The 26,011-nt window shown below is 38.2% G+C and overlaps 3 protein-coding genes across 3 annotated transcripts; 2 read left to right on the top strand and 1 right to left on the bottom strand.

Moving 5' to 3' along the window:
- Positions 1–41: 41 nt before the first annotated feature.
- LOC109425706 (uncharacterized) lies at positions 42–17,124 on the top strand. Its single transcript, XM_019701019.3, has 4 exons — positions 42–309; positions 14,691–16,053; positions 16,344–16,538; positions 16,606–17,124. Exons 1-4 carry the CDS (start codon positions 212–214, stop codon positions 16,723–16,725), a joined length of 1,776 nt encoding a protein of 591 aa, XP_019556564.2. The 5' UTR covers positions 42–211; the 3' UTR covers positions 16,726–17,124.
- On the top strand, positions 778–8,577 carry LOC115262761 (uncharacterized). Its single transcript, XM_062842528.1, has 4 exons — positions 778–3,511; positions 3,667–4,010; positions 4,099–5,020; positions 7,945–8,577. Exons 3-4 carry the CDS (start codon positions 4,120–4,122, stop codon positions 8,007–8,009), a joined length of 966 nt encoding a protein of 321 aa, XP_062698512.1. The 5' UTR covers positions 778–3,511; positions 3,667–4,010; positions 4,099–4,119; the 3' UTR covers positions 8,010–8,577.
- A 3,053-nt stretch (positions 17,125–20,177) lies between the features above and the next one.
- Positions 20,178–20,912, bottom strand: LOC134290815 (uncharacterized). Its single transcript, XM_062858019.1, has one exon. It carries the CDS (start codon positions 20,910–20,912, stop codon positions 20,178–20,180), a length of 735 nt encoding a protein of 244 aa, XP_062714003.1.
- Positions 20,913–26,011: the final 5,099 nt, after the last annotated feature.

Raw genomic sequence — 26,011 nt, forward strand, 5'->3', positions numbered from 1 at the left:
ATTTTTCGTTTCACAAAGCGTGCAGCAGAGCAAATCGCCCAATCTTCCAGCCAGTCCGTGTTTGGTAGTGAAGCGGGAAGTGCACGTTTTTACGTTGACGAAGAACATTTTTTTTGTGATTTTGTTTGTTATTTAAACGAACTTCCTTGTTTTTACTATATTTTGTTGAAAAAGTCTTGATAAAGTTCTGATCACTGTGACTCTGTAGAACATGAGTATCCCCTTTGCTCAATATCTGTGTCAAAATGGATTCTCGACTACGGTGTCCATCGAGCAGCGGATTCAGGAAAGCAAGAGTCAAGGCAAAAGGTAAAGTTGATAATATTATTTCAGATTGTAGAAAGATGTCTATAGGTAACATGGCTTTGAAAAGATTCTGTTTAAATAGTATCACAATCATAACATATTATCAGGACTCACCGAAGAATGGCCTGTAAATCTATGTTTTTCTGGATATTGAGCCATAGGACAAGGTTGCCAGTTTGTCAAAACCGTGATATGTAGGGTAACGGTCGAATTTTGGACCCCTAGAGGACATTAGTTTGAATTTAAGTCTAAATCAAACAGATTCAGAGGGTGTTACACATAAGGGGCTGTCCATAAACCACGTGGTCATTTTTTTGGGACTTCTCAACCCTCCCGCGTGGTCATTAGACTATACAAATTTTTTTATTCGTCCATACAAAACGGTCATTGGCCGAACCCCCCCCCCCCCCCCCCCTCATGACCACGTGGTTTATGGACAGCCCCTAATGATGTTAGCGCGATCGTAACAGCACGGACAAACAGACTTAGAACAAATTCCTTAAAAAATGATAGCTCAGTTACACTAGCACCAGCTGGTGACGATATTACGCGAAGCACTGAGCTTCTCAATTGGCGATCAAATGTGTGGTTCGGTAACGCAAAATTTTCAGCTTTGGAAGCAAAAATAACATATATTCCCGGTCAATATCAATACACTACATGAAAGTTATGAGAATCTGCAATAATTTCACTTTTCTTCCATTTGTATCATTAGTAATTCAGGCTAGGGGTCGTAATTCACTGTTAAGCCTCCACTATCACCCGTTAAAAATACCCACGAAGGTCTTTTCTGGCGGAAAATTTGATGAAAAAAAAAACGATTTTTGAAGCAAAAGTTTCTACTGTTTTGGAAACCCCAATACATTTTGGACTCTCTATCAAGTAGGTATATCAAATTGATTTCATTTCAATAATATTCACCATATGGAGGACCCTGCGGTAAACTCTTCCAGCAGTTCATTCTGGGATTCCTCAAGGAGTTCCTTTCCCATTTTTAAGAATTCCTCCAGCATTTCCATCTGGGATTTCTCCAAGGATTCCCTTATGGATTTCATTTGAGAATTCCTCCTTGTATTTTTTCAGGAGTTCCTTCAGAGATGCCTACAAATCCTTCCGAAGTTGCTTCTAAGATTTCTCCAAAAGTTCTATCTTAGATCCAGGAGTTTTTTCTAACGAGTTGATCCATAGTTTCCTTCAGGAGTTCTTTCAAGGTTTTCTTTTCCTCTTTTTTTTCAGGAGTTTCTTCCGACAATCTCCAGGGATTTCAACCGGCAATTCTTTTGAGATTCCATCAGAACTTCTTTCTAGGTTTCCTGAAGAAATTTCTTCCTGGATTCCTCCAGGAGTTCCTTCTGGATTTCCTTCAGGAATTCCTTCCTTCCGCAATTTATTTAGATATTTATTCCGAGATTTCTTCAAGAATTTCTTCCGACATTTTTTCAAAACCCCTCCAGGAGTTGCTTATGGGATTCCTCCAGGAGTTTCAGATTCCTACAGGAATTCTTTCTCTGATTCCTACAGGAATTCCTTCCTGCATTTTTCTAGGAGTTTCTTCTGGGATCTATCCAGGCCGTTTTTTCATCCTCCAGGAACGGATCTGGTACGTTTGGCATAAGGCCGTTTGGCATAAAGAATATGTGAAATATATTTTCCCTCTGGCCAAAAATTAAAGAACAGCCTTCAAGGGAAAGAAGGCAAACTTGTTGTTGGTGCATTATATTGGATCTCTTATTTCGAAATAACCTTTTGATTTTTTTTTCCGGAAGGGGAATGATCCTTCTTTTGTATAAAGGCTATTCTTTATCGATAAAAGCAATTTAGATTCCGGTAATGCTTCTTTCCAGCAAATCATCCTTGTCTGCATATTAGGTATATCCAGTAAAATTAATGTATTATCCTTCTTTAGAATATGGTATGTGGGGGCAAGATGGGTCAGGGGGTAAGATGGGTCAGTACCGTTTTCAACCGTACTATTTATTTTTTGAATCTTTCTATAATTTTCCCAGATGAACCACGTGGATACACAAAAAAGTGATATATTGTTTTTAAAATTCTTTACGTTCCTTACGCAGAAAAAAAAAATAAAATATTTTTTCGTTATACTCCTTATGCTATACATTCCATATAACCAGGCCCGGATTTAAGGGGGGGCAAAGGGGGTAAGTGCCCCGGGCCCCCCGATGAAGGGGCCCCCCAAGAATCCGAAATACAATTTAAATTTTTAAACGAAACCATATGAAATTCACGTGAATGAGCGTTCATATTTTATACAAAGCCCCTAAAGCCACAGCTGTTAAGGTGTGGATATTCAGCATGACCATACTAAGGTTGACGCGTTCAATTCCCGGTCGTTCCAAGAACTTTTCGTAAAGGAAAATCCTTGACTTCCTTAGGAAAAGAGTGCCTTCGTGTCTTCCACATGGTATGCACATACGAAATGGTCATTGACAAAGGAAACAGTTACTGTGGAAGTGCTCATAAAACACTAAGGTAAGAAGCAGTGTCCCAGTGAGGACGTCACACTAAAAAAAGAACTAATAATAGGGTTCCTAAAGGTATCTAAACTATGTTTGGCCATTTATCTGGATTTTCTCTTAAAAATAATTCGAAATCAAAAGTTTCATAGTTTTTGGTGCAGTATTTGAAAACATGCGATTTTCTCCAAAAACCCTTGAAAGTTCTTATCGAGTGGAAACACTTTTCCGTGACTTCAAGTTTCTACAAAAAGTGTCTCTAACAGAGTGCAAGAAAGATTAAGCTTTTGAGTAATTGTACATCAATATAAATTTCAATAGTTTCACAAATTTATCTATTATTTCACAATGATTATACATGATTATATTTTGAAAACAAATGTCTTATACTTTTTTGCATCAGTTCGCTGCTATCACGTGTATTGTATTCAGTGTGTTAACTTTCCTATCCCCGATCACACACAAATGAGAGATATATTATACCTTACCTGATAGCATCTTTTATACACATTGCGCCCGATGAAGTTTGCTGTTGACAGCCTGAAATAAACTAAATCAGTTGTATCCAGAACGTGAACCTCAATAGTACTTTTATTGAAAGAAGATCTTTTTAGCTGACGACGAGGTTAAAAGTGAAAGTTAAGTTTGCGTGCAAAAGTGAAGTGGTTCTGGAGAAGCTGTGCAAGGCGTTCAATTGGGCAGATTTCGGCCAATTCTGGAGGTTTCCTTTGGTAAGTTGTGGACATTTTACCAGCAACAATTGAGCCATAGTGTAAAAGAAAAGCCTGATAGTCTGAAAGAATACTATTGATTGTTCTTTTGTGTTGATATTGATAATCGCTTTTGTGAATACATTCTAAGACAGTATTGTTTCTTTTATCAATAGCCGGTCTCAAGTGACGCTACCAGGAGGATTGAGCGGAAGTGCTTTTGAGCAGCTCAGGCAAGGAAGATTGTGTTCCCAGGTTGAAAGCTTTCCCTGGTATAGGCCGTCGACGAGTAATTCGAGGCATAATAAGAAGTGGTTGCTGTTGTTGCGGAATTGGAAGTTGTTGCTGTTGCTGGGCAGTTGAAGTTGCTGTGACTGGAGATCGTTTAGAGGTGGCTGTTGCTGGATTCGGTGGCTTTTTGGGATTCGCTCTTGGATTAGCTAGACTTGCCGGTGGTGACGTTGAGGAAACGGAATCGGACTGGTGCTACTTGGCGAGATCATTGCTGGTGTGCGAACAGGTACGTGATTTTTTTTGGTTCTTTTGTTTGTGGGCTACAACATTGCCATCGCGGTTGTGTTTGAATTATATTTCTTTTACATTTCAAGTGTCGTGCCTAAGTTGTGATAATGGGACTTATCGGTACCATTGACCCGTATGTACAGGGTACATCGTTTTCCCATTATGTTGAACAAATGGAATACATTTTTTCAAGCAATGACATCCAGGAAGTTAAGAAAAAGGACATCTTTTTGAGCTTGTGTGGGGTTACGGTATTCCATGAACTAAAGCGTCTGTATCCTGCTACGGACCTTAAAACTGTATCATATGCCGACATTATAAAGAAACTCAAAGAGAGGTACGATAAGGTAGAATCAGACATTGTGATGCGTTTTAAATTTCGATGCCGCGTTCAGGGACCGAGTGAAAGTAATGAAAATTTTTTACTTGACGTCAAGTTACTGGCCGAGACCTGTGATTTTGGTGAGTTTAGGGATTCCGCGATTAGGGATCAGCTAGTATATGGTGTATACGATAAAAACTTACAACAAAGGTTGTTGGATGAAGAAAATTTGACCCTAAAGGTGGCGGAACGGATTCTGAAGACAAAAGAGGTAGCAGCGAATAGTTCCCAGGCGATCAATAGAACTAGCGAGGTGCATTCAGTTAAAGAAAGGCTTGGTTGGAAAGGTGATAGGATTGAAACAAGAGGTTACCGAGAAAGAGTTGGTGCGGAAAGAGGAAGAGAGAGGAATCGTCACGAAAGAAGCTATGATAATAGGCGTTTACAGAAGTCTTATACGAACTATAGGTCTCGGTCCCGATCGCAAACCAAGGGACGCTATTCTAATTTCATTTGCCATTATTGCAATATTAGGGGACATATCCAAAAGAATTGTTATAAATTTCTGAATAAATCGAAAAATGCGACAGGAAATCCGGTGAAATTTTTAGAGGCGGAAAATGAGGATAATCTCCATGACTATTTCAAGCGGCTGAGGAAGGACTACGATAGCGACGCAGATTCAGGTGATTACTATCCTTGTATGATGATTAAATCAATTAGTAGGATTAGTGAACCTTGTCTGTTGGATGTTTGCATTGACGGGAAATCCATTCAAATGGAAATTGACAGTGGTTCCTCAGTTTCGGTGATAAGCAGACCTGACTATTTGAGCAAATTCAGTAAAACAACATTGAAAAGAAATATGAAAAAGTTAGTGGTTGTAAATGGATCAACTTTGGAGGTTTTTGGGTCAATTATGGTTAATGTGTGGTTAAATTCAAAGAAAGTTAAACTGGAGCTTGTAATTATCAATACTGATCATAAATTTGTTCCATTGATTGGTAGAGATTGGTTGGATGTTTTTTGTGATGGCTGGAGACAAATTTTCTCGAAAGCATTGTGTGTGAACAATTTGGCTTTGACCAACGATAAAGACAAAATGGTGAATGATTTGAGAAATAGATACGATGATGTTTTTAACCGAGATTTTTCGCGTCCAATCCTAGGTTATGAAGCCGATTTGGTGCTCAAGAAAGATAGCCCTATTTTTAAAAAAGCTTACAACGTACCTTATCGGTTACGAGATAAGGTGGTGAAACATTTACAGGAATTAGAGAACGGTGGCATTATAACTCCCATCAAAACTAGTTTATGGGCTTCGCCTGTAGTGGTCGTTCCGAAGAAAAATGACGAAATTAGGCTTGTAATTGACTGCAAAGTATCGTTGAACAAAGTATTGATACCGAACACGTATCCTCTGCCTACAGCACAGGATTTATTTTCCTCTTTGGCGGGATGCACCTGTTTTTGCTCATTAGATTTGACTACTGCATACACACAGCTCAAACTTTCTGAAAATTCAAGAAAATTTGTTGTTATTAATACAATAAAAGGGTTGTTCACATACAATAGATTACCTCAAGGTGCTTCCTCGAGTGCAGCGATATTTCAACAAATAATGGACGATGTTTTGAAAGGAATTGAGTTTGTATATTGTTACCTTGACGATGTGCTAATTGCAGGAAAGAGTCCTGAAGAGTGCTTGAGAAAATTGGAAATTGTTTTGGAGCGTTTGTCACAAGCTAATATTAAGATTAACTTTAATAAATGTGTGTTTTTCGTTAATAAGTTGCCTTATTTAGGGCACATAATTACAGACAAGGGTCTTCTTCCAAACCCGGAAAAAGTTTCGACAATACAGGCAGCAAAGAGACCAGAAAACGTAAATGAACTAAAAGCCTACTTAGGTCTACTTAATTATTATAATAAATTCCTTCCCAATCTGTCCATGACTTTAAATCCATTATATGGTCTGCTGAAGAAAAATGTCAGATTTGAGTGGGACTCGGTTTGTGACAAATCATTCGAAGAATCGAAAACAAAATTGTTATCAGCTAACATACTTACGTTCTATGACCCGAAAAAACCTATTGTTGTAAGCACTGATGCGTCATCATACGGTTTAGGAGGGGTAATTTCTCATGTAGTGAACGGAAACGAGAAACCCATTTGGTTTACTTCTTTTTCTTTGAATAATGCGCAAAAAACTTATCCTATCTTACATTTAGAGGCGCTGGCAGTAGTGTCTACAGTAAAAAAATTTCATAAATTTCTATACGGCCAAAAGTTCACTATATACACAGACCATAAGCCATTGTTGGGGATTCTGGGCAAACCTGGACGGAATTCAATATTTGTTACGAGAATTCAAAGGTACATAATGGATTTGGCCATATATGATTATGATATTTTATACAGACCTGCTGAAAGACAAGGGAATGCGGATTTTTGTTCCCGTTTTCCGTTGAAAAACGAAATGGTGTTGGATACCGCATGTGATTATGTAAAGTCATTGAATTTATTCGACAATTTTCCATTGGATTATTCGCAAGTAGCCCAAGAGACAAAACAGGATGCATTTTTACAACAAATACTTTCGTTCATTAAGAATGGTTGGCCTAATAGAATTCAAAGATGTTTCAAAAATGTGTATGCTCAAAGTCAAGATTTGGAAGAAGTGCAAGGATGTCTATTGTTTCAGGATAGAGTGGTGATACCTGCTACGATGCAAAGTAAAGTATTGAAACTGCTTCACGCCAATCATAACGGTATCATTAAAATGAAGCAGCTTGCTAGAAAGTATGTTTATTGGTTTGGCATTAACAGAGACGTTGAGGATTTTGTGAATAGTTGCGATACATGCTTAAAGATGACAAATGTTTCAGGAAGTAAGGAAACGAACAAGTGGATACCGACTTTGAAACCTTTCAGTAGGATTCACGCTGATTTTTTTTATTTTAAAGGGCATGTTTTATTACTGATTGTAGACAGTTGTTCAAAGTGGCTGGAAATTGAGTTGATGGATACAGGAACTAATGCTGAGCAAGTTTTGAGGAAATTTGCTGGATTATTTGCAAGGTATGGTCTTCCAGATGTCGTAGTTACGGACAACGGTCCACCGTTCAATTCAACTTCTTTTGATACATTTTTAAGAAAACAAGGGATACAAGTAATAAAAAGTCCACCCTACCATCCACAAAGTAATGGACAGGCAGAAAGGATGGTTAGGGTAACGAAAGAAATTTTGAAAAAGTTTCTTGTGGATCCTCAAATGTTTTCTTTGAATCTTCAGGACAAGATTAACTACTTTCTTTTTAACTATAGAAACACTTGTCTCGGAACTGGTGATTCGCCATCAGAAAAAGTTTTGGGGTATAAACCCAAAACCTTACTGGATCTTTTAAACCCAAATAAATCATTTAAAAGCAATTTAGCATATCCCCCTGTAGAAAATATGATTTGGAATCAGTCCAAACATATTAGGGGTGATCCTTTTGAAAAGCTTTCACCAGGAGACAAGGTTTACTATAGGAACCCTAATGTATCACAAACCCAGAGATGGGTAGAAGCTACGTTCACTAAAAAAATCTCTACGAATGTTTTACAGATTGCCATCGGAGCACATCTTCTCACGGCCCACAGGGGGCAGATAAAGCTCATCAAGAAGACTGAAAGGAGACGAAATGTCACGTTCCAGGTCGGTGACAGTATCACGAATAGACGGGGAGAGAAAAGGCGATATACTGCGTCGGATGATGAAGAACCATTCGATGGTTTCGAGTTGTCGAATGAACCCCCACCAGCTAGGAGTGAACTCCATCCAGAGGCATTGCAAGAGATCGTGGAAACCAAAAACGCATCGAATTACCAACCAGTTGGAGCTCGAAAATCGACTAGGAAGAAGAAGAGAGCAGAGCATGAAGATTTCCTGTACTATTAAGCTACATCAGTGTGAATTTCAAGTGCCATCGAATATTACGATTGATTAAGCGAATTCAAGTAAAAATACATTTGTAAGGACAAGTTGAATTCTTTGTAAGTTCTAGTTAAGTGATGATTACTAACTAAAAAGGGAAGGAATTGTATTGTATTCAGTGTGTTAACTTTCCTATCCCCGATCACACACAAATGAGAGATATATTATACCTTACCTGATAGCATCTTTTATACACATTGCGCCCGATGAAGTTTGCTGTTGACAGCCTGAAATAAACTAAATCAGTTGTATCCAGAACGTGAACCTCAATAGTACTTTTATTGAAAGAAGATCTTTTTATCATGAAAAAGAGAAGATGACTAGGAAGATGATGAATTCTGGAGATGTCCTGGAGTGTCCTGGAAACTGTAACTTTCCATATCTTTATGTTTGGTTTTACTGAAGATATTAAGATTTATTGCTACAGTTGCTCCCAAGAGACTAATCTTTACATAATCTGAATTTAGAAATACTCGTCGATTCCGTGCAATCTCAAATAAAGTTGCTGCACGTTTTAGTAGATTTTTAACTGAACGCTAAGTACTTAAACTTGTATAAATGTTTTCAATTCGGATGAAAGTTCAAAATATATGTACTATCTGAACGAGATGTCATTTACGCTAGCATTTTGACATTTGAGTCAAATATCAAATTAAATGTTCGAATAATTATCTATTTGTCGGAGTTTTGGAGAAGTTCAGAAATCAGAAGCTTTCAATATTAGGTCTAAACTAATACATAAGATTAGGAAAAAAAACGTAATTGTATGGTTCATTTTTTTCGAAATTTTGATTCTGGGGGCCCACTTTTTAGGGTTTGCCCCGGGCCCCTCGAGGCCTAAATTCGGCACTGCATATAACTACGTGTAATGTGTAGACGGGGCAAGATGGGTCACCCTAATTTTTCGGTATGTTTGCATAGTTTTTAAAAATGTTTTATTTTTCATAGAAAGGCTATTATGTGACCTACATTATCGAAGCGACTAGAGCGCTGAAAATTTGTGAACATATTTTTAATATTTTTCTACAAAAAATATGAGTTTTGAAAGTTTTTTATGGCTACCTGAATAAAAATATTTCATTTTTGAGAATAATCTACCGATATGTTTCAACACTTCTTTCATGTAATCTGTACGTATGTGAAGCTTAGATGTATAGAGAAAAAATAGAAGATCTAGTATTTTTTGTTGGAGAAAAATCGAATTTCTGATAGCTGACCCATCTTGCCCCCGTAGAAATGAGGTGGGGCAAGATGGGTCATGTTTTGACAATTGTTTGTCAAGAAGCAGGTTTCAAACTGAATGACCTTTCTATACCCTTATATCATAGCTGACTAGTGTATCTGGAAGTCGTGATAGAAAACAGAGAAATGCTATTTATATTCAGAATGTTATAGGGATCCATTTCTTAGGTGACCCATCCTGCCCCCACTTACCATACTTTTCATTCGTTTACGTTAAGTATGTAGTTAATTTTTTACTGAAATCATTTTATGCCAAACGTCCTTATGTCAAATGGCATTATGCCAAACGGCCTTATGCCAAACGCACCAGACCCTCCAGGAACTTCTTCCGGCATCCCTCCATTCATTCCACCAGGATTCCTCCAGGATCTCTTAGAATATCACGAGCAGTTTCTCCCCTCCCATAGTTTCTTCAGGAATTCATCCCGTCCAGGATTTTATTTTCTTAGATTTCATCAGGAGTGGGACACAAAAATACATTTCTTGCGTTTAGTATCGAGAGTATCTACAATGATCGATTTCTCTTCATCGATTTTCTCTTCAGATTATTCCGGGAAATACGACCAATATTCGGATGATCTCTTGGTGTGCTTCGGTGAAGGACAACTAGAACTAGCATCTAAAACAACCGAAAATACTGAAAATGATTTACCGACCAAGTTATTCACCAATCAGAAAATCAATGGAGAGAAATCGATCATTGTAGATACGCCCGTAGCGCGAGATTTTACTTCTGTTCACTTATTGAGTTCCATTTTGGCTCCATATCAACTGTGAAAAATTTCAGCTCAGTTCAGTACTGCAAAAATCCAGGAAGGAGTTCCTGGAGGATTCCCGTGAGGAGTTTCTGGAAAACCCCCAATTTCACCGAATTTCAGTCCTCAACTGCATAGGACTATCACCATAAACCTTTTCAGAGTATCCTAGCATTCGCTCTTGAGCTACATGTACCATAAAAACCTCTACTCATAATTCGACGGAAATTCGCCAACTTACCAAAAATCTCGACAAATATTGATCTGGTTTGCATCAGATCTTTCTAGAATTCCAATGTAATTCTTCTACTCACGCCAAGGAATTACACCGAATTTGCTTAGGAATCCCATAAAAATGCTTACTACCGTAGGCTTATAACCATTTTCTCAGATCCAGTTGATGAATAGAGTTAATAAACTATAGAGGACGAATGTCGCTGCTGTTCCCTTTGTTCTCGCTCGCAAACATGTCGGGTATCTATCTGTCAAACTGCATACTTTTTCGCTTTGAAACTTATAGCCCGGCCTATCTCCGCCAGCAAGAGATGCTTCGGCAGCGACATTCTTCCTCTATAGTTTACTACCTCTATTAGTTGATGCGTCCGATAGCTGCATGTCTTATGAGAGAAGCAGGCATCTATTTTTATTATTTGTTATTTACACTAGTGCATGGAAAATGCAATATTTTTTTCCTAGCAAGAAAAAAATTGAATAATTACGAACTATTTTTTTTCAATATGCTTAGTAGAAAACTACGTAGCATGTCATAAACCCCTAACCCCTACCCCCTAGCGTCACACTTCGTCACAAAATCACAAACACCTAGTTCTCATACAAAATCAAATTGAATTCATTTCACATCTGTAATTAGGATTTTCAAAGTAAATTTATTTATTGAAAGGCAAACTAACACTGATCAAATACAGCATTAATTGGAATTAATTGTCCTTTATCCTTCTCTGATGCATAAGCGACCATCATGTCGTAAGTCCATTTCAGCTGGCACGCACGCCATTTCATTGATATTTCGTCAACGAGTAATGGTTTTAAGTTGCAACAAGTTAGGTTCCTGTGCTCACCATTGCTAAGTAGTAGCAACTATAACCAGAAGAGAAAAAAAAATATGAGATTCTGTATTGGTGAAGTAGGTACGAAGCCGTTCTATGTTACACAAAATAAAACGTTAATTAAACAAAAATGTCCATTTACCTGTTTTAATGAGATTTGTTTAGTTTAAGAAGCATGGATGCATTTTATCATATTAACTCACGGCATTCACGCTTCTAAAACATGCTTATTATATCCCTATTGTGGGAAATTTTGTCCAAAATTTACTTTTTATGATGTTTATCTTTAATAAAACGATCATTTTCAAAGAAATCAGTCCAAATTGAGCTTACTTGCAAATTTATTACCCTGTCATCACTAAAATTGAATTGTTTTAGCCTTAGTATATCCATTTAGTACAACTAGAAACACTTTTCGAACATTTTTCTTGCGTGCCGGAGCAAACGGGTTTCAGAAATCGGAAGTGTACTGCTAGGCTTATAAAAACAAATATAAAATAACGTTATTCTAACCCGTATGCTTGATTCGATCAATATTATGTGGCCCTTCAATACATGCACTCATTTTGAAAAAAAAAATGAATTACATACAGTTGTAACATTAAATTATATTTCAGGCCGAACATTTCAATAGGTCCTAAGTGCAGATGAGAGGCTCTCTTCAATTCTTTCTTTCGATTATAATGTGCTTGTATTTATAAATTTTGATTTACTTCTTGCGTCGGAAGATAGAGGGGGAGCTAGCTAACCTACAGTGTTGGACGAAACAGTAGTTTTGTTCCACACGGTATTCGTCCGGCCATCACATCTTGTAATTTTTATACTCCTATATATTAATAATCGTGATGTGACACCTGGTGATAAAAAGGCACTGATTATTAGAAATCCTCTATTATAGAGATTAGCGGAAGATACACATGTCGATTCGGCAACGCTATTTGTTTTATTTACGTTTGTTTCCAACACTTGCCACAAAGCTAGAAGTTCAAACTTTGTGCGTGACTTTATTGTGGTGCAAGTTGATTTGTTTACGTTCGTTAATTATGGTCGATTTTTTATCCAAAATCTTAAAAAAAAGCAGCAGGGCCGATTTCATCACCTCGGCTTAACTCGTAAGCCAGGCTTACCCATGTAGTTAAACCTGGCTTAACGCCTAAGCCAGGGTGAAGAAATCGGTTCTTAAGGTGAAACGGGACGCCGTGTTATTTTTCCTATCTTGCCTCTCTTTCTAACAATTTGCCTCGCGATTTTGAAGATGGTAATCTCGAGACCTATCGCACTGAAGATGCTGAAAACCAATCAGCATATGCACTGCAAGTGAGCATACACAATGATAGGTTTTTGTTGCAAAATATGAAGTAGAATCTGAGATTACCATCTTAGTAGCAACAGAGCAATGGCGGATATTTTCTCGACCGTCCCGTCCGCCCTTAATCGAAGAAATCCTTAATGCATTGAAAAGAACAGCGCTAACCATAACGACAGAAGTGAATCAAGCAGCAGCGAAGGAAGTTTTTTCGAGAAGAGCAGCTACAAAAGTTTCTTAATGAGCATGAGCTTTTGAAAGCAGAATTAATTAAATATTATCTTTTTTACTACATTTTCATATGCCATAAATTGTTCGATATTTAAAATAAATAATTACACTAGTTTACAGCATTTTTGAACTCGGTAAGCTGATGATCGTTTTTGGTGTAGAATCGTGCCCTGAGTTCGAAAACGCGAAGGAAAAAAATTACAGTAGAGCGGAAATTTTTTCGACTTTCCATACAAGGTTGATGATTTGAAATCGATTTTTGTTCTATTTTTAAGCAAAGTCGCTCACTTCACACATCTCATTCTCCGTAATCAATGTTCCGATTGAGCTGAATTTTTTACTGTAACTCACCCACATATGATATGTCAAATAAACGTTGAGAAAGAATTTTTAAGTTGTTTTTTTCTTATTGAAAAAAATACATTTCTTCATAAATTTTTGGAAATTTTGCTTAAATTAAGGGAGGTTGTCCACAAAACTCGCCAATATCTTGAATTTCATCAATCTGACGCAAAACCTGCATTCAGATGATCGAATGGTATTATACTTAGCCTTTAATTTATGGAAAAAGATTTAAAATTGGTTGAACAAAACGCAAGATATTTGAATTTTATTAAATTCCATATTTCAAAAAGTTGTAAAACTCGATATTGAGCTAAAACTCAAAAACTGTTCTACTTAAAATTTTTCGAAGCACGGTTTCGAAATCAGCGCTAAATTATGCTTCAAAAATTTTGATCGTTGACAGAAGTTCATGACTTTCGTTTTATTTTGTAAACTAGTGTTATAATTTGTTTAGTTCTGATTACAGTACCGATCAAACGACGCATACCTACAAACGATAAACATGTTCATTTGGCTCACACTTTGACAGTTCTTTCTGCACGATTGGCTCACAATGGCCGCTTCCGCATATCTCTATAATGTAGGATTACTACTGATTATCTGACAATCCAATTTGGCCGGATTTTGTGTCTCAGAAGATTACTCCAAATAATATAAATAAATAATCGGGGCGAATGGCTTTCGGGCATTTGTCTTCCGGGCGTTTGGAATTTGGGAAAATGTGACATAACTAATTGGTGAATCACCAGAATGTTCTTGTCCTTCTGGAAAACTTTGCCGAAGACGACACTATTCTATATGGTTTGGATCACGGGATAAAGTAGTCTAAATTTTTACTTGAAAACAAGCGCCACCTAGCGACGAAATCACCAACTAATAACAAGAATGATCTTGTCCTTCTGAACAAATTTGGCGAAGACAACACATTTTTATATGCTTTCGATCCTGCGATAGAGAAGCCTTAAATTTTACTTTAAATCTAGCGCCACCTAGTGGTGAAATCACCAAGTAATTGGGGCATCACCAGAATATTCTGGTTCGACACATTTCTATCTGCTTTCGTTACCGAGATAGAGAAGTCAAACACTTTACTTGATAACTAACGCCACCTAGCGGCGAAATCACCAACTAATTGGTGAATCACCAGAATATTCTTGTTCTTCTGAAAAACTTTTTCGGAGACGACACATTCCTATCTGTTGTCGTTACCGAGATAGAGAAGTCTAAAACTTTAGTTGATAATTATCGCCATCTAGCGGCGAAATCACCGGAATATTTTGTCCTTCTGACCATTTTTGTCGAAGACGACACATTTTTATCTGCTTTCGATTCCGAGAAAGAGAGTCTGAAACTTAACTTGTTAACTAGCAACACCCCCAGTTCCGTCAGACTCGAGTCCCTAACAAAATTCTCCAACGTCACTTTCCACAGCCCGACGATCGTCATCGATCTGATGTACTACGACCAGCTCGAGGGATACCTAAATCGACCGGAAACCAACGTAAAGATGGGTGACCTCTGCGGCATTTCCCGATTGAGAGTGCAGAAGCTGGAACGCTTCGTGGCCAACATGAAGGACTGGGGCGCAGAGCTAATCTTTGTTACAAACGGCGCCTTTTTCGACACCAGCGGCCAGATCATTCCGGACCAGGACGACTCCAAGGGAAACAGCAAGGACTGGCGCTATGACCTGCAGTGTGCGATCACTGACTACTTGGGCAATGAGCATTATAGCCGGGTTGCGCAAGATGCTAGGTTTATTCCGATCGAACGCATCTGGACGGAATCGGTGGTTAAGGTAGCAAGGAAGTACGGACGCATCCTGTGGGCTTGGGACAACACTCGCCATCAGGAGATCGTGAAGGTCGCGTCGGTTAACGACGCTCTTGCTATAATATCGAAGCACTTCGCCGTGTTGATGTACAGTGGCTTGGCGTTCCCGCGGTACAAACTTTGGTCACTGGTGGACTGTTCGGTACAATCTATGACGACGAACGAGTTCGATCCGTTGACTATCCGACGATCGCTGCGCTTGTCCGCCAAACAGATGAGACTGCTGGCAGCTCTCTCAGATCGGTATTTTGGCACGGCGACGTTTGTGAATTTTGCTGAACGAATGAGATTCTCCAGTCAACGGTCAGTCGCAAACCTGATTGCGTACGTTCGGAAGACAGCTGGGAACCTGCAGGAGCTGGACTACTTGAAGATCGCTCGCGATCTGTTCGGAGAGGAGAAATATATAGAGAAGTTCGATGAGTTCAAGGCGGTTTGTGAAAGTTATGACATTAGCAAAATCACGTTGTCCACCGAGCAGAATAACGATTGCGTTAGTATGCAATTGAAGAAGCAGGACTCGTTCAACTATGATATCTATCATGGGATTAAGTTCACGGTATCGATTACGTTTATAGACTACCGATACTGGGAGGAAAACGGAGTCGACTTCTACGAAGTATGTATGGCGCTCTATCGGCGTATCAGCGGTGTGATTTTGCAGCACAAGAAGGATCCTACCTTGGTGCGATATGTGAACATCAAACGAAGCCACCAGGAAGCGTACGGCACCGTTGAGCTGGAACCGGAATATCCGGAAGACTTCTACGTACCCTCGCTGGAGGCTATCTATTCGATGGCGGAAAGGCCAGGTGTCGTTACCGATGTGCCGGATTTCAACGTTCGTCTGCTGGAGTTCATCACCGGAATGCCGTTGGATCGATCTGCGCTGGAGTTTTTCTGGAAGACCGATCAGCGCTCGCAGCTGCAGGACAGCCTCACGCTGTGCTATATGTTAAAGGTATGTAGAAGCTTTTTCTTGTTTTCAAATAGGCCATTCAGCTTATGTCGAATGGCCATTATGCGAAATTGCAATTGTGTAGGTGAATGTTAAACTTCGCTAGCGTGAGGTCAATGGAGACGCGTGGCTGTTCGTCTCGTTTGTTGGTGTGCTGCTTGCGCTTGCAAAGCGAATCAGTGGGTTGAATCTAAACAGGCGCAAAGTTTATAATAAGTTCTACAATGATGCCCGTTTGCAATTGTATACCGTGGAATAATCTTCAACTTATATCTTCTTCATATTACGCTCAGCTAAACATGATGGACACATTCGAGGCGGATATGTTCCTGCTTGGAATCCACCGGTGCCGTCGGGAAGAGCCACGGCTCATACCGTTACCGAAAAATTTGAACCTCCGTGCGTTCCATTTGTACTTTGTCTACATAAAGATGCGCACTCTGATGAAGCATAGTTTTTATGCTGCAGGATTAGATGACACTTTTATGGTGAGTCTTAGCGAATCAAAAAAAAACATGTCTTTGATATCGTAATCATTTTTTACATATATTGCAGGACGAGTGCTATCTTGATGGTTTGTTGTTCCAGAATTTGTTCCAGCAGTGGCGCTCAGCCGGCGATACGGAAAGCTTCCGCGAAGAGATGACACCACTGAAACGTTTCCGATTGCATTGAACTTTTTTGTTTTATTGCATTGTTACACTGTAGAATTGTTCTGGTACGATTTTCAGAATAGTTTTCACCAAAGTTAAAACTTTCAGATGACGTTAGGTGTTCGAATGTGATATGCTGAATACCTTAAATTTGGTGTTCTGTCGAAACATCCCGTGATCTTTCCAATTGTTGATTTGTTAATGTTATACATTCTTATAACTTGTTTGCTGTAGTGCTAAGTGAACAGCAGTTTATGACCAGCTACAAAAACAGAAAATACCGTCTTCACCTTAGTTTCTAAGTGTTTTATATCTTCGAAAATCGATATAACTGATTTGAAACATATTCGCTCTGATTATTAACATATGTAAGTTGTATTTTATGAATATTTTCAATAAACTTTGTCTTCGAACTGAGAAACCTACAGTGATTTTGTTTTCCCGATAGCTGTCGATGACCCCCGGCTGTGGCAGTATTTGTCCGTGTTCCAGGCAATATCGAATTCCACGTTCAGTCTGGCCATAGCTTTGAGTAGAGCCCAGCATGTGGCTACCCCTTTCAACCGTCCAGGCGTTCATGTTCCGAAAGTTGTGGGGACTTCGACTCAGTTAATTGTCTAAGCCAGGGGTTTTCAGATCGTGCATCGCGGTGCATTTGGTGCACCACGAAGCCTTGCCAAGTGCATCACGAAACTTTTGAGCAAAACTTTCTACATTTTAAAATGTAGTAATGCACATATACTTTTAGTTGTGAACAGTGCTGAAAAATTCATTTCGTCATATCTAAATTCAATCACCTACAGCTCATTTTGGAGGCTGAACCTGAGAATATGGTATATGAAAGACTTGTGCAGCTAGACCAGTTCTGCTAGAAAGTCACGAAAAAACCGCTATTTTTCGAATATTTAACGTAAATGTCACGGGCTTCCTTTGAAAAATGCCAAATGATATTCACGGTGAATATCATTTAGCATTTTCCAAAGGTGGTCCGTAACATTTACCTTAAATATTCGAAAAATATCGGTTTTTCCGTGACTTTCTAGCAAAACTGGTCTAGCCGCACAAGTTTTTCATATACCATATTCTCAGGTTCAGCTTCTAAAATTAGCTGTAGGCGATTGAATTTAGATATGACGAAATGAAATTTTCAACACTGGTTGTGAACATCCGAAGATATGTTTGACAAAAAAAAAACTCTACTAAATAAATACAATGAATTGCAACTTTTTTTATTTTATTAATGGGTTATATATGATGATGATTAACCTGGGCTTGTTAGGGGAATATCTGTAAATAAAAGAAAATCGCGTTAAGTACTGTTCCTTTGAATTCCACTAAGAATTTGCATCCTTTGACAGATACGTATTTCGACCTCAACTGTAAGGTCGTCTTCAGTGTCTTGTAGTCGAGTCAAGTACAAGACACTGAAGACGACCTTACAGTTGAGGTCGAAATACGTATCTGTCAAAGGATGCAAATTCTTAGTGGAATTCAAAGGAACAGTACTTAACGCGATTTTCTTTTATTTAATGGGTTATATATGTTGAGGTTGAGCACAAAATCGATTTTTTTATTCTTTTACCTTTAACTATGGGTTGGGTTCTTATGCCCCTAATCCCGCTAATTCCAAGATAATCGCGTTTAAAGTTTCAAGTTTGCACTACGCGCCCATAAGGGAGCGAGGCGCAAAACGCTATGTCTTTGTTTGCACTGCTTGGATCTCTATGAGCGAAATTAATGCTCTATATATCCAGCGTCATGGTTAAATCATATGGAATGCAAACTTATAGCATTATGTCAACAAAAGAAAAAAGACAGATGTAGAATAAAAGCTATCTTGCATTAGCTAAACTGCCTATGATCGCATAACTGTCCCATATGAATAGGAAACCCAGCAAATATGTTTTATTTTATTTTATTGATGCACAAGGGGGTCATAGGGCCAAGTCTCCAATGCAAGTCCGAGAACTTGCATTGTCCATAATACACCTTTGAATTTGGGAGTAGGCATAGCAACCTCTTTAGCTCTGCGGCTTTTAAGTTTTGCGTGGCCTTAAGGATTGGGAAAGGTGGGAAATCGATGTGGTGTATTGAGCTGTAAGAGAATGTGTTGTTAGTTAAATGGTCAACGTAATTTACCTTTGGGTCGCTTGTTTGGGGTAAGCGTTTTGAACATACATACTGGTTTTGCTGGGTTGCTCTTTCCTATTTTCGTTCGATCGTGTTGTTTTTTGTGGTAGGTAGTTGTGATTAAATTTTGGTTATATTCTTGGAATGCTGCTTCGTCCTCATCGCCATCTCCATCGAAATACGATAAGCCTATGTCATTTGCTGCCTGCGGTTTCTAGCAAATCGTCTTCGTAGTCCAACTTCACCATCTCCTGCTACAATCGCTTCGTCGCTTTCTTAAATTCAGCTGTCATTACCAATGTCCTTCCAATTCCAACGAACATCCGTCCATATCTACCTCTTGTCTACCGCTGGATTTCCACGTGAAATAAGGTCTTCAACTTTTTCCCGGGATTTTGTAGATTAGTGCTTTATGCATGCTTCCTTTCCTGAGACTCCGGAGCACGCCTTAGACATGGCTGAGTACAAACAATGCTCATCTCCAGCGATATTTTTAACCAGCATCGCACCACCGTCGTACTGCATTACTTCCATTTTTCACTGCTATCCCTGCTTACTGCTATCACTCATGATACTCAGATACATGAAAATATAAAAGAAATGTTAGTAGCGCTTTTGGTGATACTTTCACGACGGCCATTCAGAATGGTTCAACGGATGCAGATGCGAAGATCATCCCTGCTGACTAGCAGCGTTCATGAAACTCAGTTGAAGATGAAACTTAAAATATACGAACACGAGGAGCAACAAATAGACGAACGCGAATATTCTAAAAAAAAGAATGATCTTCCATCCGATCTTCAAGTGATCCTCACAAGCAGCATCTTTCGTTCAGGCACTTTTGAATGTCCGTATGCAACTTGTTCTCACATGAAATCTGCCTCGACCAAGTTGGCAGAACGCGCCCATACCCCTTTCTGAACCGAAGGGCAGGGAAAAAATACCTAAGGTAATTCAAGGAGTTATTCTCGGTGGGATTCTCTGAGAGGAATTCCAGAGGTAATTCCTGGTGGAATTCTTAAAGGTATTTCTAGAGGAGTCTGTGAATGAAAATTTGGAGAAAAGCCTGAATGAATCTCTGGAGCAACTCCAGGATGAATACAAAAAGGTATTCCTAAAAGAATACTGTGCGACCGAAAGTTTTCTTTCTCGCGACGAGTAAAAAACGCGTGGACTGTCTTTCGATTACTCTTTTATTCTGACGTTTACAAAACTGATCGTGTGTGGGGAGATAAAAAAAGAAAAACCATAAAAATTCAGATTATACACTGAACGAAAAAGTGTTAGTCCAATAATCATAAGAACGTTCCAACATCCTCCCCCGCCATTGGATTTCCGGGAAATTCAATCAGCTTCCGTCTTATCCTCATCGTCGTCCAACGGCAGTACGGCAACCTTAGCCGTCGATCGTTTGAAAACCCCTGATGTTGTCTTCACCGTCACTACTCGGGTTACTGCATCCTGTCCTGGGTGGGTATCCACTATTCTTCCAAGTCGCCATTGTAGTGGAGGAACGTTATCCTCTTTGAGCAGCACCAAATCTCCAACCTTGATCACGGTGTGCTGCTTGGACCACTTTCGACGTTCTTGCAACTCAGACAAATAGTTTACCGACCATCGCTTCCAGAAGTCGGCGCGCATCTTCTGAATGTGTTGCCATCTAGAGAAGGTTCCATGCTTGATTTGGTCGTAGGCTGGTTCGGGAATCGCAGTTATGGGACGACCGATCAGCAGATGACCGGGTGTAATAACGCTGTAGTCGTCTGGATCCGCGGTCTGAGGGACTAACGGCCGCGAATTCAAAATGCCTTCAATCTGCGTCAGAAGCGTGCTCCATTCTTCCTCAGTCAGCTTCGTATCTCCTGCAGTGCGCTTGATCAGATACTTAGCCGACTTGACACCGGCTTCCCATAATCCACCCACGTGTGGTGAGCGAGGGGGGATGAAATGCCAGCTTATTTCCTTGGGTAGGCAAAATCCTTGGATTGCATCGTTGGTCAGCTGTTGGTGCAGAAGACTGTAAAGCTCGTGGAGCTCCGAGCTTGATCCAGCAAAATTGGTAGCATTGTCACTGTACATGTGCACCGGAATGCCACGTCGTGCGACAAATCGGTGCAATGCAGCTATGAATGCGTCTGTCGTTAGGTTTGATACGAGTTCGATGTGTACGCATTTAGTGACCATACAAACAAACAGCGCAACGTATGCTTTGCAATACACAGGCTTGCGTGGGTTGCCTTTGCGTACGAAGATTGGTCCGGCAAAATCAACACCAGTGCGTTCAAACGGAAGAGCCTGGGTAACTCTGCAGCGGGGTAAATCTCCCATGAAAAGCTTCGTCTCGGGAGGGGCCACTCTAAAGCATCGTACGCATTTCCTAATCTGCTTTCGGATTACGCTCCTTCCGTTGAGAACCCAATATCGCTGTCTCAGGACCGAGAGGGTTCCATTCGGTCCAACGTGCAAGTTCTCCTGGTGAATCGCTTGGATCAGGATATCCGTGACATGATGATTGGCAGGAAGCACCGCCGGGCACCGCTGCTATATATATATAATATAATAGGAAACCCAGCAAATATGGGACTGATATGCGATCATAGGCAGTAAACTATAATACGATTGAATCAATGTTATGATATAATGCTTGTGGATACTTGGGTAAGTCATTTTAACCCGTTAACGCCCAAGGTGTCTCACAATTCAAATCTTAAAATAAATTTGTTATCAACGGTCAAGTTCTAATAAAATAAGCATAATTTGACGAAAAAAAAAATGGAAGTCTATGGTGTAGTTCCGAAAAAAATTTTCATTGTGTATCAGATATTGATCTGATAATTTTCTCGAGTTCTATTTTAGCACAACTTCTGCGCTATCGTTATATTCTTATCCGCATACACTCCCGTTCAAAAGTTTGGGGTCACCCCCTCAAAAACATGTCATTTTTTTAGGCCCATATCCCCGCCAATTTGCGTCCGATTTCAAAACCCTAGGTTTCATTCAAAAGATAATAAATCAAAGAAACTTTGAACATGATTTAAAAGAAACTTTTTCAAAAAAATTTGTATGTAAACTTAACCCAAAGTTGCCAAATTTTCTAAAAAATGAATATAAACTTACGGCAGTGTCGCTGGAAGTTGGGTCGACCAATTTTTAAGATGAGAGCGGTAATATGACCCATTTTCTATTAGCTTTCAACTGCTTTTTACAGAACTTAGCTAAAAAATCTAGAAAAAAAAAGTTATTAAGTATATTAATCCTTGATGTCATCGATCAAAAGTTTGGGGTCACTTTCGTAAAACATGGAAAAGTTATTTGGTGATATCTTCGTCATCTATAGTTCAATTTTAATTATTTTTGGCTCATTTCAAAGATAATTAACTAAATTTACGTTTGATGTCTTCAATTTAACGTATTTAACGATTTTTGTATATAAAAATGTTAACGTAAAGTTAGCACATTTTACCACGCTTCAAAAAATGAGGCAACTTTACGTTAAGTTTTAGTATGTAAATTTCAACAAATATGTGTGGTTCAATGTCTATGCAGTAAGTATCATTCATTTTGTTTCAAATAAGCCAAGAAGAATTAAAATTGAATGAAAGATGACAAAAATATCAACAAATCACTTTTCCATGTTTTACGATAGTGACCCCAAACTTTTGGCCGATACAGCATTTTGAGGGGTGACCCAAACTTTTGGTCGATGACATCAAGGATTAATTTAAGGACTGTTCATTTTATGAAGAGGACAACTTTGCAAGGCTATAAAAAGAAAACGCGTAGTTCAAATTTGAGCAGCCTTGGTTAGTTGTTCAGTACATTATAGTAGCAGATAATAACCATAAATAAATTGGGTTAAAATTATTGAACTTCATAGAAATGTGGCAAAGTGTTTCGAGAGATCAATTTTTCAATTCCCAAAAACTAAAAATAAACACAAAATTTCTCTAAAACATCGGTGTATCATTTTTAATTGCATAAAAGTGTTTACCATGCTGCAGCAGTTTGAGTGATACATATTTTGGCAAAATATAAACCTAATCCGAATAATGGTTGTTGAGATATTAAAGTTACAAGTTGGACTCGATTTTCAGAATAAAATTTATTTGTTAAACAAAAATGTATAAAAATATAAAATTTTGAATGTTTTCAATGGATCTAGTCGAAAGTACTAATAATGCAATTTCAAATGCAGAAAACCGCTTCTAGATAGCATTGTTGGCTTGGTTACTGTGCTTCATGGCAGTTACCGGAGATAAAACCACTTCGTTCTTTGAAGGTTCTTCCAAATAACGATGTACTCTATTGCAAATACAACTTAACAATGATGTCGAAAATAAAAAATACCATGTAGTTATTTTCAAATAAGGTATATAATCACATAGGGTCAGACCTTGCTGAAAATAAATAATAATAAGCTTCTCTAGAATCAAAAACTTGCATTTATGGAGCAAAAATTATGCAATTTTTCATTATGGCCATCATTAAAAATTAAATTTATGATGAAGAATGTACTTTAAAGCATATTTTTCTTCGGTATCATTTAGAATGCGATTCTCTTCAATACTGGACAAATTTTGAACTGATTCCGTAGTGTTATTGCATCACTGGACTTAAATAAGTAATTTTTATCAATTTCATTGATAATAAGGCAAATCACTATATCAAGCAGTATAATGCTTGGTGCATTATAACTGACCAACTATCACACTCTACCTTTAGAAGAATAGTATAATATCCGAACACATTGAAAAGTTCATGAAAATGTTAAAGTTATGTATGTGGAAAGTTGTGTAGAATTTTGAGAAATTGGGTTTTATTGAGTTTTAACGAAAACCGCTTCAGTTCCATAACTAAGGACAATTTGTATAATGTTATATTTTTCCTACACTGTAGAATAGCTATGGAAATTTATGCAAAAAACCGATAATGATTTTATTGAAAAATAAAAAAGATATCACACAAATAAGGTGTCCTCTTTATAAAATGAACAGTCCTTACTTAATAACTTTTCTTCTAGATTTTTAGCTTAGTTCTGTAAAAAGCAGTTGAAAGCTAATAGAAAATGGGTCATATTACCGCTCTCATCTTAAAATTGTGTCGACCCAACTTCCAGCTGTCGTAAGTTTATATTCATTTTTTAGAAAATTTGGCAACTTTGGGTTAAGTTTACATACAAAATTTTTTGAAAAAGTTTCTTTTAAATCATGTTCAAAGTTTCTTTGACTTAGGGTATCGCGCCACTTGGGCGGTGGCTTCTATATTCGTCTGTTTTCCACTATAACTCAGTCAATTTTGAACCAATTGACTTGAAATGTTGTACACGGGTAGATACTATACCTATCTCACCGCATTCCAAAAGTTGTGTCAATTGTTTCAAATTTGACTGAGTTATAGTGGAAAACAGACGAATATAGAAGCCACCGCCCAAGTGGCGCGATTCCCTATTATCTTTTGAATGAAACCTAGGGTTTTGAAATCGGACGCAAATTGGCGGAGATATGGGCCTAAAAAAATGACATGTTTTTGAGGGGGTGACCCCAAACTTTTGAACGGGAGTGTAGATACAATACAGCTCTTAACAAGTGAGAGAGATGATAACCACTCAAAAAGAATAGAAAAACGACTTATAAATTGGTGCAGAAATCTAACCCGATAAACGCCTAAAAGTATGCAATGCATGATCCTTGTAATTTCATGTAGTTTCGACTGCAGTGTTCAACATTTCTCAATTTTTTTAACATATCAAATAAAGAGTGTTCACTATGTGAGACACAGATAATGATTTCTAATAAAGTAATTGAGTTTCTCCTTCAGTACCCCACAAACTCTCTTTACGTACTCACCATACATAAACTTTTCAGAAATTGTGCATGTTTTAAAAGGAAAATCGTGTTTAGTAGGGTGGGGCGGGGCAAGATGGGTCACGGGGCAAGATGGGTCAGTGCCATTTTTGGGCGCATTACTCATGTTTTGTTTAGATTAATAATTTTGTTAGATGACCAGCATGATTATACAAAAGTTTGGGGCATTGATTGAAAAATTATTCACTCTCATTGGAAAAAAAAAATAAAATGGTTTTTAGCCATTTTTCTTATGCGATACATTCCATATAATCTCCATATAAACGGCCGCGGGGCAAGATGGGTCACCTTCAATTTTGAACGTATTTTTGGAGCATTCAAAAGTTATTTATTTTTTATTACAAGACTATCTCATAAATGACTTCAATCAAGCGGAATGAACACTCAAAATTATAACATAAAATTATGATAATTTTTTAGTGAAAACATCGATTTTCAAGACGCCTTAGGACCACTCAAATCGTAAAGTTTTTTATATTCCAAATAAATCTATAAAATGTTTACTAGTAGCTCTTGTTTATTCAGTATGGATATGGAGCATATATGGATGCGGAACAAATCTTATATTTTGACGTTTTTCGTCGAGAAAATGTGAATTACTTAAAAGGTGACCCATCTTGCCCCGTACTTTTTTCACGGTGCAAAATCGATCACTTTTTAAAACTGCTTGTTTAACATCATATTTTGTATTTAATGAACTTTTTATCGACTTTTAGCATAGCTAACTAGTGTATTAAAGAGTAGCGGACGAATACAAACCAATACGATTTGTATTTACAAAGTTATGGTGATCCATCCTTATGCGACCCATCTTGCCCCGCCCCACCCTACTGTTCCTTTTAATTTGTATTCTTCGACTTAAATACCCAACACGGAATAAAACAAATCCTTTGATAGATACGAATTTCGACCTCAACTATAAGGTCGTTTTCAGTGTCTCGTACTTATAGGTATTCCACTAACACGCCGAGGTTCATCATCAGTCCATGTTTTGATAATTTCAATCAGATAGGTATACAGTCAGGTTTTTTTTACGCGGTTTTTTTTACGCGGTTTTCATTTACGAGGTTTTTTTTACGCGGATTTTTGAATAAACGCGGTTTTTTTTTACGCGGATTTTTGAATTAACGCGGTTTATTTTTACGCGGATTTTTGAATTAACGCGGTTTATTTTTACGCGGTTTTTTGAATTAACGCGGTTTTCATTTACGTGGATTTATAATTTTAAGCCGGAATTTTTCCAAGCATTATTATAGAGTTTTTTCTACATATTTCTGTAGTTTTGGTGCTTAACAGCATTAAAAAGTTAAAATA

This window comes from Aedes albopictus, chromosome 3 (assembly GCF_035046485.1).
Source record: "Aedes albopictus strain Foshan chromosome 3, AalbF5, whole genome shotgun sequence".
Lineage (NCBI taxonomy): Eukaryota > Metazoa > Arthropoda > Insecta > Diptera > Culicidae > Aedes > Aedes albopictus.